Source organism: Barbatula barbatula (assembly GCF_947034865.1).
Source record: "Barbatula barbatula genome assembly, chromosome: 8".
In the NCBI taxonomy this organism is placed as follows: domain Eukaryota; kingdom Metazoa; phylum Chordata; class Actinopteri; order Cypriniformes; family Nemacheilidae; genus Barbatula; species Barbatula barbatula.
In genome coordinates, this window is record NC_136771.1 from 1,395,113 (window position 1) to 1,407,167 (window position 12,055).

General features: G+C 39.8%; 1 protein-coding gene across 1 annotated transcript in view; it reads right to left on the reverse strand.

The window, feature by feature from the left end:
* gpc6a (glypican 6a) overlaps positions 1 to 12,055 on the reverse strand; it is a 131,015-nt gene that overhangs the window by 13,630 nt on the left and 105,330 nt on the right. Inside the window, exon 6 of the mRNA XM_079462309.1 lies at positions 11,427 to 11,570. Within this exon, the coding sequence (XP_079318435.1) occupies positions 11,427 to 11,570 (144 nt within the window). The remainder of the gene's footprint in view (positions 1 to 11,426; positions 11,571 to 12,055) is intronic.

Genomic DNA, 12,055 nt, shown 5'->3' on the forward strand with positions numbered 1-12,055 from the left:
TTCATGTTTTAGTAGCGGCCTCTTTATTTAAAAGTTAATCTGGACTGCTTTATTCTTTGTATTTTATGTGTACAACACAACCGGCATAACAATTGTTAACTACTTTACACTCTTAAAAAAGATCCTTTTGCTTCCATAAAGAACCATTGACATCTGAATAAAAAGATGAACCTTTGACTGAATGGTTCTTCAATGGAATCGCTGTGAAAAACCTTTTAATGGCGCTATCGTACAACCGGCGCAACGCGGCTCAAGTGTTTTTGGTCGTTTCAGCCTGACGCAGATCTCATTTTCCCTTCCCGCACTGCATTGTTTAGATAGCAAATGCATTCGCGCTCATTTGTGCGACCATGGGTGTGTTGGTCGAAAAAAGAGGTGTGCTCAGGCGCATTGTCTGCGCGTTGATATTTTGAGGAACTGAAAATAGATTGCACCATAGACCATCTCAAACCTGGTCTAAAAGTCAATAGCGCAGTATTTGTTTAGTTATTTAAAGAGCCTGTTAGGAATATGCACCTATAGGCGGATTCATCTTATTACACACAGAGGGACACGCAGAAGCACACAATAGTGACAAATATTTATACAAATGAATTACAATGTGAAAGATTATTATTGTGGACATAAAGATAAAAATCCGACTTGTCCTGTAGACAGTAGCGCGTTTTAACCTCTCGGACGAGCGTTTCCTTGCTGGAGAAATGTCTGCTCTTCTCAATTCCACCGTGTAAATAGCGAATCCGCCATGGCGCAACTGGCTCTTAAAGGGAATGGATGTTGACACTCTGATTGGTTTATTGCACGTTACGCCCAAAAAACACCCATTATTCATTAAGAGAATCGGGACAACCCGTTTGGTCCATGCGCCCATAGTGCCGACCGTTTTCACATCGTTAAACTAGCGAAAGTGGATTCGGACACACCGTGAGTGCACCTGCACCTGCGCTTTAAACGAAGGGCCGTTAGAGTGCGTATACAAAATGGTCCGTTCATATGAATTCTGATTTCCCTCGACATTATGTATATGCGTTGGGCTCAATTTGAACTTTTTCTCTAAGAATCCTACGAGTTGATACGAATAATCGTAATTTTCCACTGGGATCAGGATGGATTATCATATATATTCTCATTGTGTATTCTGTTCATGGGGAATGTTCTGTGCTGCCTTATTTGCACATAAAGGCATTTATGAATATGAATCCAGTCTGGAGTGAATGTTTCCACATGAGAATAAAGAGTAAGCACGCAGGCAGCTCGTTGTCTGGTGAACTTTGAGCCGGATCGTTTGTGTCTTAAAAAGAAAACTTTGCGTAAGAAGCCGTCTGTCTGAAAGTTTCTCAGCTACGAACACCTCGATAAGAATGCAAGACACAAATCTCTCCACTGTTTATCAGTTCGTAATTGAGCTGTTGATTCATCGCGATTGCTGCTGCGTAGCAACACCCCGGCAACCGTCCACAGCATCACAGGGGGAACATTTACATGGACGAGCATTGCAGTGAACGCTGCTGATATTTTGGTACAAAATAAATGTAGATGATCTATGGAACCTGCTGTGAATCTGAGGTTGATGATAAATGAGTAATGGACTGTCGAGAGCAGCCATTCATCAAACCTCACGTCAAACTCTAATGTATGTTAAAAGTGCCGAATTCTCTTCTGAATAGAGCAGATGATATAACAGGGCCGTCCAGCACCAGCGTGTCAGAATAAAGATGCTTTCAGGATCTTCCCATGGGTTCAGAGCGCACGTGAGAAGAGCGTGCCAGCATCAGCGACTGCACGGCCGTGAGCTATTTATTATTCATGCGAAGAGAATCTGAAGCGCTGACAACAGCGAGGTCAGAGAAATAAGAAACAAAGAGAAAACCCTGGAGAAACACAAGGTGTCCCACGAGTGTCAGCGTCACCTGTTCATGTCCTCTCTTTCTACATCTGTACAACAGCCCTGTTCACTATATTGAGAGCACTTTTAAGGCAGCATGGGTTGAAGTTTTGAGGGGCAAACCCAGAATGCATTGCAACAAGGTCTGTGCAGCAGAGGGGATGATTTTTGTGAATACTTCCAAAGCAAGCGTCTTGTTGTTGTATAAACACAGATGGGAGGCCCTGCATCCAGCTGCTTGCTCTTCATCTTCTGGATGAGATTCAGTACTGTTCGCTTTAGTTCTCTGACATTTCAAAAGCCATGCTCATGGTCTGCAAAATCCTAAATTGTCGTAGCCCTGCTAAATATTTAATGGCATCTCTGTATTTGTTTGTATTTTTATTCCCTAGTGCCGCAAAGAGAGATTACTATTGCAACTCCAAATGCGATTTCGCATTTTAGAGAAAGAGCTACCGGTTATAAATAAAGACCCACAGGAGGCCTTTCACGCCCTGGTGATGTCATGACACAAGCGCAGGATGAAAAGTACTTTTGTAGGCATTTTCACCAGGAGTTTAAGATGATTCATTTGGATTGGCTTTCTGCAAATTTACGTTACTTAAAGCCACAATATAGAAGAATTTTGTTATTAAATATCCAAAAGTCACTTTCACAGGGTGATATATTTCATGCAGTTGTGTACTTACATTATCCTAAATGTTCCCAAGAATGTGCAAATCCGGAGAAATTACTATTTAACAATAATGTCCCGTCCCTTGTCTCCCTTGTACTTAATATCCGCTGCTCCGCACGACCAGAAGTGGTTATACGGCATCTGGCAATAGTAAACATGATGGCCGATCTCCATACGCCTCTGGATGGTGAAAACCACATGTCCCATAATTCCACTCTTCCACATAATGTCATTTAGCTTCCCCTTTTGTTGTTGTTGTTTCCAAAGTGCACCATCTAGCGGTCCAAATGTAGCCTACATATTGTGGCTTTAAAGCACTCTTCATTTTACAATCGATAGTCTGCAAATAGCCATTTAGAAACGATCAGACCTCACACTTTCTGCGTGCAATGTGCTCGTCTAAAATGACCCGGCGATTTATTTCTTATTCGATATTACTTTATATTCTTGCATATACACAATACAATAACATCTATCGTATTTCAAGGAGGTTTACTAGAAAATAGCTTGAACACTTTAACCGAGTGCGGCTTCAGGTATATTAACCCTACAATCAGTTAAACATGAGACGCTTCAGATAAATCCACCTCAAGTGCCGGCTTTACTTTAAAATTACACCTTTTACCACGTTTGGCGGCGTACGGCATCACCTGGTAACATACTCCTTCAATTGTGAGCCTTTTTTAAATGAATTCCAGTGTACTTGTTAAAGGATGGCAAGTAAACATTTTTTATTCCTGAAGAGAAGGTTATTACAGACGGGACTTTGAGGCAGGAAAACGGTAATAAATTGACTTCAGCCAGCGGTACTTTGCATGTCAAATCTGTCTTTAATGTGTTTTTATGGTCTGTTTTTGTTAATCCAGTGTGGCACAGGAGAGCCGTAATCAGACCTGATCCTGATCTCCTTCTGTGTTTTATTGCCAATTTAGCGGCGGTGAGTGTCGCTCCTCCGAGACTGCTGTTGTGTTTCTGAGACTAAAGGAAACAGGTTTGGACTGAATGACTTACACTGTCGTTTTCTTGTTTGTGTTAATTACTTAATGGCTGGTTTATTATCATGAAGTAATTCCTATAGTTCATACAGTATATCATTCTTTTACCATAGTTCATGCTCAAAAAACATCTGTCTGTCTGTCTAAACATCACAGTAATAATATTGTCATTTTAAAACATCACTTTCTATGACAGCATGGCCGTTAGAATACAATAACCACATTAATTTACTGTACCGTGGTTTTACCATAGTACATTTAAAAAGACAGACAAAAGTCAAGAAAATACAAAAACAAGCATTATGACACAGTTGACCGTTATAAAAAAACTAAAAGTATGGCAGTAATAAGTATGTATTTTAATAAATGATCAAGAACCAATTCCCATGTATGCGCAAATGTATGACAGTAATGAGTAACATGGTACTGAATGTTTACTATATTAAAGGAGAAGTTTGTAACTTTTATGCAGTGAAATATACAACAACCACAAGGCCAATATCTCAAATGTTTACAACTATTTGTAAATTGTGAGAAAATGTCAACCAGTGACACGGACCGTGCCTGGCAGTCCACGTAACCAAAGACACTAGATAGAAAGCCTGCAACCTTCATAGATGCCTTGTGTAATGTGATTCGTGTAAGCCGCTACGCTTTCTCCAGACCTTACATCTCACTTTTACTGCCGGAATACCAATGACAACACTCGTGGACAAGTACAGTATATATTGTCAGGATTACTCAAAAAGCAGTAATCGTTTTTAGATCATCTGACTAAATAATATTAAAACAATTCATGTATTACGTCTAATGCGTTTTATTCATCATAATGAATTAAAATCATGTCATCAAACGTGACATTTATAAACTTTATTACTTTAAATCATCCATAAACGTGATTTCGCCGTTGATGTTGATTTGAACATATCTGTTTTGAATGTGGTGGATTTTACAAACTGCACCTTTAATTTAAACACGCTCAAAACAAAGTAAACATAAAAATGGTGTATCGCATAAAAAAATCTGTGCTACTTTTTGTTAGTGTATAATATACACAAATAGTAATATGAAATCGGGCTAAAATGTAGAAACAAATCAGATATTCCTTGAGCATCAGGAATAATTGTGTTTGACAGCTTTTGTCTCTTACTGACCGTCCCATCAGGCCTTTAAGAGAGACCCCGAGAGCACGCTGAAGAACCAAGGCTCGACTTGAGAGCCGGCAAACGTTTGAACAGCAAGTCAAAGTCAAGAGGCGAGTAAAGATTCTGGTCTTTTTAAGGTTCCTCGCGGTTCAGACGTGAGAGGGACTCCACCAACAGAGCCCAAAGCAGAAGAGAAGCCGGGACATGAAGGGATTTTCCACAGATGCCATTGAGATGCACCGGCAGCATTTGGCCGAGTTCAATTACGTTAAATGACTTACAGCGGCTCTTTTGAATAACAATACGGCCGCATTAATGAAGGGGAAGGTTGGACGGATTGGGGTGACAAACTCCTGGCCGTGAATGAAGAACACCAGGTGTCCTCAGATGACGTTTAAAGCTTCAGGAAGCAGCGTGCATGACAAATAGCCCCTTTGCTCTTATTACATTACACAATACGCAACTGGGGTTGTTTATTCAAATGTGACAAGATAAAATATTGGTAATTACATGACGGAGCTGGAAGGGTATTGTCTTGGAAAAGCCAATTTTTTGGGCTCTCCCGTGAAAAGCTTTCTCTGCAAAATGGTTTGGAAGTGCCCGTCGTGGTTGTTCTGCTCATAATAACATCTGCTGAATCTGCAAACCAGCATGACGCAGCAGCCAAAGTAATGCCAAATGAGTTTACGGGTGTTTTATTCACTCCGCTCAGCCGCATGGTAATTGTGGCTTTGGGGGAATAAAAATGGAGTGGCTATGTGAACGCACGCACGCCTCCATTAAAGTGTAACCTGAACCATCCGCTGGAATGTCTTTGTGTTTAAAAGCTATTCCAGGCCTTTCCTGGCCGAGGACGCGGTAGGAGCGCTCAGCGTTTGCTTTTTACGGGAGCTTATATTATCCCGACCACATCCGTCATTTTTTAACGTGGATTTAGCTCGATGTGCCGCAACCAGGCGAGTGTAAACTGTCAACAGCCAACGTTCAGAGAGGGGAAACGTCAACGGCCTGATTAAATTAAAGACTGCGGTATAAAAGCTGCAGTATCACAGGATTTCCATAAATATAATAGATATATTTTAAAATTGGACGAGAAGCCGAAGTGCAGAATGATGTCATGAGAATGGCTGATCTGGATTGGCTGAAGTGAGAGACCGTAAGTTTGGAACGCAAATATTATTTTGTAAATGTAAATGTTGAAACACTGAAACTATTTTCAAAATGATCAAATATAAAGAAAGGGAACTATGGGAATGAATTAAAACCCGTTATGTTTGATCATCTTCAGTGTAGTAACCTCTTGACTGGAATTTGCAGAATAGTTTTCTCGTCTCTTTATTGAGCAACTCAATATTAAAGAAGTTTTCATCTATGCTGTGCTCTTATTGGCTGCTCTTTCTTCATTATTTAGTCAAAGTCATCCATTTCCGAAATTAGTTTTATTAAATAAATTGTTATTTTTTTCATGAAGTTCGTGTCTACTTAAGTAATTTCAGACATTCAAGCATATACAATCAGATCAATTTTTTTTAAATAATAAGAAACATTTCACTCAAGTGTTCAAACTAATTTGACTGGTAGTGTATTAATACCAAAAAAGTAAATTCTGATTTCAACCTGACTTTAAATAAATAAATAAATATATATACAAAAACTAGAATGTGAAACATTTGTAATGCTTCATGGAAAAAGAGAAAACAGTGGAAACTTCTCTGATTGGTTGATTTTAAATGTCTGGGGTCACGAAGGAGCTCAAGGGTACAGATAATCTCGGACAGTAAATTCAAGCCGAACTTCTTTCACTATGTCTGGCGCACACCACACACTTCTCATAAGGATTTGAGGCACGCTAGTAAAATCCAAAAAAAAAGTCAAAAAAATGCGGCTGCTTAGCCTTTGAAACCCAACAGAAGATCCCACCTCTTGGCTCAATGTTCATTTATTTGGGCCACAGAATCAGCGAGCTCTGGCTTGACTCGAGGTTATAAAACGTCTTCATTATTTTTTAGGAAAATTATGTTTGATATCTACAGCAAAAAGCTGCACCTGCCAGGAGAACACAAACCCAGCGGGTCACGACGCTTCTTGCCAAGTCAAACGTGAAAATCTTCTGCCATATCACCAAAAAGTGTTGTGTGCTCTTTATTTAACGTGTGAACAGTCACGCAGTAGGTCTTTCATTCTGATTCAAACAAATCCTTCCTTGATGTTGAGTACACCTTGCAGATTTGACTGACAAATGCATTTTTCAATGTAAGTTTACGAAAGCTCTTCACATTTCATATTTCTAGAACCTTCTACACGTCCACCACGTATCACGGAAATCCCCGTCGTGGCATCCAAATATAAGTGAATCTATTTGGTGTAGAACTGGACTGAGCCAAATATAAGCAGGCCAGATGTATTAAGCTTGTGCAAATTGAATCTTCTCGGTCACACATGCTAATGTCATTGTCTTTTTAAATACACTGTCGCTCATGTAGACGCCGGGGTTTCTCACTCCTCGTGCATCCAGCGATGCAAATTAAGGGCAATCAGTGCTGAGAAAACAAACTAAATCACCAACAGTGAATCATAACTCAGAAAGACACCCATTCCCGCTTCCATCGCTCCCGCTGATTTGTTGCTGTTTGGTTTATGGAGTGTCCAACAACAAGTCTACGTAAATGCACGGTGTAAAAACACTTTCATTTTCTAATAATAGGCTTGACTGACTCTCTACTGATTCGTTCGCTCCTTTCTGTCAGTCTACTCTGATGTGATTGGTCAGATGGTCTAGTCTGCTGTCATTGGTCTACCGTGTGCAATGTCGCAAATGGAGCGTAGGCGGCCATTACACGCAGTGACACAAATCTGAGCCAGAACTGAAAATAGAACGATAGACGACTCATTTGCGTGATTCAGAGTCGACTCCTTTACTTTGTTTTTCGTTCACTTCCGGCTTTACAACTTGGCAGACTGCTCACATTCACGCACAGCAACATTACACACGTCATGAAATGTATTTTTAAGTACATTGTATTAGTTACTCTTTAATTTAAGTATCAGTATCAAATGTAAAATAAACACGATGAGACAATAGGGCCTATACAAAAGTTTATGAGACAAATCTAATTTAATTTATGTTAATATTGATTTGTTATATTATTTGACTGTATACTAATTGAATAAATAAACAATCTGTTGAATGTGTCCTGTAGTTTTGACGCATTAAACAAACCGTAAGGTACATTGACATCTAGAGGTTGAGCTTGGTATTGGAGTTCAAAAATATTGAAAATATTGGATAGACAAGTTTAGCTAAGTAACGGTTCTTCTTTTGTTTGTGATCAGAAATAATCTACAGGTTTGTGAATGTGTACCGGAAGTTCAGTCGGGGTCTGAAAAAGTGTGCATGCGCAGTTGCGTTTGTTAATGTTGTTGAGATGAAACCGTCTACACTGCTCAAATAATTGAGGGATCACTTGAATCACATATTAGATCTCTACCAACAACAGTTTGATGATGTGTTTCCTTCATTTTTTTGAAGCAGTATACTTTCTGTACATCCAAGAAAAATATAGTTGTAAACTCAAAGTTAACTACGGTTACACTTAAAAGAACGTTTGTTTTACAAACTATATAAAAATGGAGATATTTAACACCATGTAGTATTAAGAGAGTACACTTGCAACTATCCTAGCACTAGTGCTTAATGAATAAAGTAGTCTTAATAAAGTGAACTTTGATAAAAACTCAGATTGTGATCTGATCAAATCTGATGAGATTTTTCTGATGAGAAGTCTTTTGACAAGTTTGAGACGTAGTCAAGATCACTTCTATAAGTCATCTCAGATGATACGTCTCTCATTAGCGCTACATACAATCTTCTAAGAGAAAGATGCCGTTCTCTCAAACGCCAAAACATAAACATTCACTACATGTACTTTATATATGACTGAAGGGCTGAAAATCAGAAAGTGTTTTCTCGCCTCTATGTAGAGTCTTATAGAGCCGCTGAAGAGGCTCTTTACTTTAAATGGCTTGCGCTTATGTTCTCATTGACTGTGGTCCCAAGAGAACATCTTTAAGTCTCACAGCTAAGTGCTTCCATTAAAACTTCAATGAGCTATAAAACCAATGTAAATTCATTTCCTTAATCAGACTTATGACACTTAGGTCACGTACAGTGAGTCGACTTCACTTACAGAAGTGCTCTTATAACAACTTCCCTTCCACATCCCAATCAGTTTACACATAAACCCTTTCAAATATAACAGCATGTGTGACCTGCTTTAATGTATTTGGTTTCTTTATGAAGCAAACAGATGATCTGAAACGCTCGACATGCACAACCACAGAAAACACTACAATATATAATCAACACCGTTCAGAGGAAAATATGCAGTTTCCGCCATCTTGGAGTGTGCAAAAGTCATGCAATGCTGCCTAACAATAAACTTTTGGCTGAAGGTAGCATATGTTCAATGTAAATTCTGAGTTCTCCAGCAAAACCGCCCGAGAGGATCTGCTTCACAAAGCAACGTGGATTGCCTCATCTGCAGTTCATCTTAAAAGCAGCTGATGTAACCGATGACCATAAAGAAATCACACAATGGGAAACTGCTCACACATTCTCATTGTTCACATAAAAAGAAAACACCGTGTTTCATTATTAACACAACAGCATATCAATATTTTATGGGGGATGTCCTTTAGCTCTAAACCGCTGTTTTTTTTATTGTCTACAGGTACGTACAGTACACCTCCCTTCCCCCAAGGTTAGCAGCGCAGGCAGTTTTACTACTCAAGTCATGTACACAATGATGAAAATAAATTGGGTGGAGAGGAAGGACCCGTGAGTATCGTTGCCGGACGAGCCCAGAAAGAATCAATGCCACTGCAATGCAGCTGGAAGACACACACCACGTGCCTTTACATTCTGACAGATTTCTGTTTATCTGTCAAATCATGCTCATTTACATTCTTCAGTCAACATCATCGCCGGCTTATGTAGCGGATGCTCTTTTCAGATCACAAACAGGCCGACTGCAGACCATTGGAAATGGAAAACGAGCAAAGCAGGTGATCAATGTAAAAGTTGTATGATGAGCCATCGACCTCAAGCAGGCATATTCTCAAGGCTATGAATCCATTAGCACAGACACTAAAGAAAACAAGACTGACCTGTGGGGTTTGGGTTTTTTATGGCAGAACACAAAGAGTACGTTTACACGACTAAAAACGGAAACGTTTTTAACGTACACACGACAGCGTTATCGAAACGATCTGCATGTGCATGGATTTGTGAAAATGGGTAAAAATGGGCCAGTGGATGGTGATGTTGCGTTATAAACCCTACGTTCTTGCCAGGGGTGGACTGGCGTTCTGGCCCCAAACGATGGCGGCCCACCGAAAAAAATGCCCGGAACGCCTGCCCACCCCTACTGTACTGTTTGGTCGATCAGACGGATGAATTATAAATGCAAATGCACACGTAAAATACGACATATCTGATCCTCTACATTTGCTAAAATACACAGCACAAACGATGCTCCCGGGTACAGCAGGTGTGTGTTACTGGCTATCGTTTCAGTATATTCGCGTCAACTGCAAAACTCAGGATAAGGCAAATACATTTATTACTGATGTCCATGTAAACGTGGTCACGGACTTCCTTCTCACTCGACTCTAACACAGAGAGTTCAACACAACCCCAGAACAACGAGGAAGAATGAAGAAGAAGAAGAAGAGAGATGTACAGAAGCCACAGGAGAAATGACGGAGGTTAAGTGTTCGTGTGTGTGGAGGGGTGGACGCTTACGCTGTGTTGCATCGTACTCCAAACAATCCTCTGGGGTGCGGAAGCAAAAAACAGAGAAAAGAGGGATTTCATTGAAAGCGCAGATGAGAGTCAGAGAGAGAGAGAGAGAGCAAACACATGATAAATATGCATTAGACAGAAAGCAATATGCACAATTACATTTGATGAATGGCATTGCTGGAATATTTCAAGCGATTCCCTCCAGATGCTGAGAGAAGAGCACATCCCTCCTCAACGCCGCTGTCTAACTCAACATTTACTTAACCGTCACGCATCCGTGTTCCAGCGTTAATTTTAGACTCATCCGATGCACGGCTGAGTGAAAAATCATCGGAACGTAAGTCATGTTAAATGAATTCTCCACATTAGCCGCAGGCTAAAATAAGATTATGCAATCTTGTTCTACTTTAAAGTCAACGGCATATTTTCAACTATTCCCATTAAAGATTATGAGTCAAAACACTTCGTTCTCTAAAGTAACTCAAATACTTCTAGACACGGCTTGATCTTTGCTTTAAAAAGAAAGAGAGAGATTATATAATGAAATAAAGTGATGTAATGTGTGGGTGGTTTTTCAATTAGCGGCTCTCTTGACTGTTTGAAGACTCCACTCATCAAACTACTTTCAACTTTCTTTCATTTGTGTGTGTGAACATTTACATTGTGGGATGTAGATCACATCATGACCCTCATCTGAACATCAGATCTGAATATAACACCTTCATTTCTTGTCCTCACTTTCAATCCACTTATTCTAGATTCGGTTTGAAGATAATGTCCAACGACGTGAACCTCTCGGACATTTAACATCATGAAATGACATTTTATTTGATGGAGTACAGCCACCAAAGTTTTCTTTCCGGACATTCCTCTGAACATGTTCATCATCATGACCCGCCCAAAGAGCCTCTCCATCACTTACCAGTCTGTCCAGACTCGTCCCTGCTGCTGTGGTGGGCTGCTCTTCTGGACTGTACGGTCTGAAGCGACCGTTGAACACATCCAAGATCCCGCGGGCCGGTCGGCCCATTCCTGGTGGTCTAGGATCTCCACATCCCTGAAAAATCTGCAGTTAAACAACAGGAAGTTAGAAGTAAAAGAAATTGAAATGAAGAAGACAATATTGATATCAAACTGCACATTTGACAGTGAATAATAAATTATAATTATATATAATATTAATGAAATCGAATTATATCAAATATATGTAATGAATAAATCATTTATTTATTTTCTGTTCTTTCATTAAACATGCAATCTGTTACTGAGCAAGGACATATACATGTGTAAATCTATAAAAATGCTTAATAACCGATTAAACATTTTCTATGGATATTTATTTCTGTATATTTTGCTCTTTCAGACCTCTCTGATTTGAGACTAACACACACACTGACTTTCATTCACACATGGGCGGATGCTGCAGTTAATTCCGCCGGAGCTGACAGTGATGGACCACTTTAATGTCATGCCCGCGTTCTGATGTCAAGATATCTGTCACTATGATTATCACTCAAATCCACAGTGTGACACATTCACCCAGATTTCCAC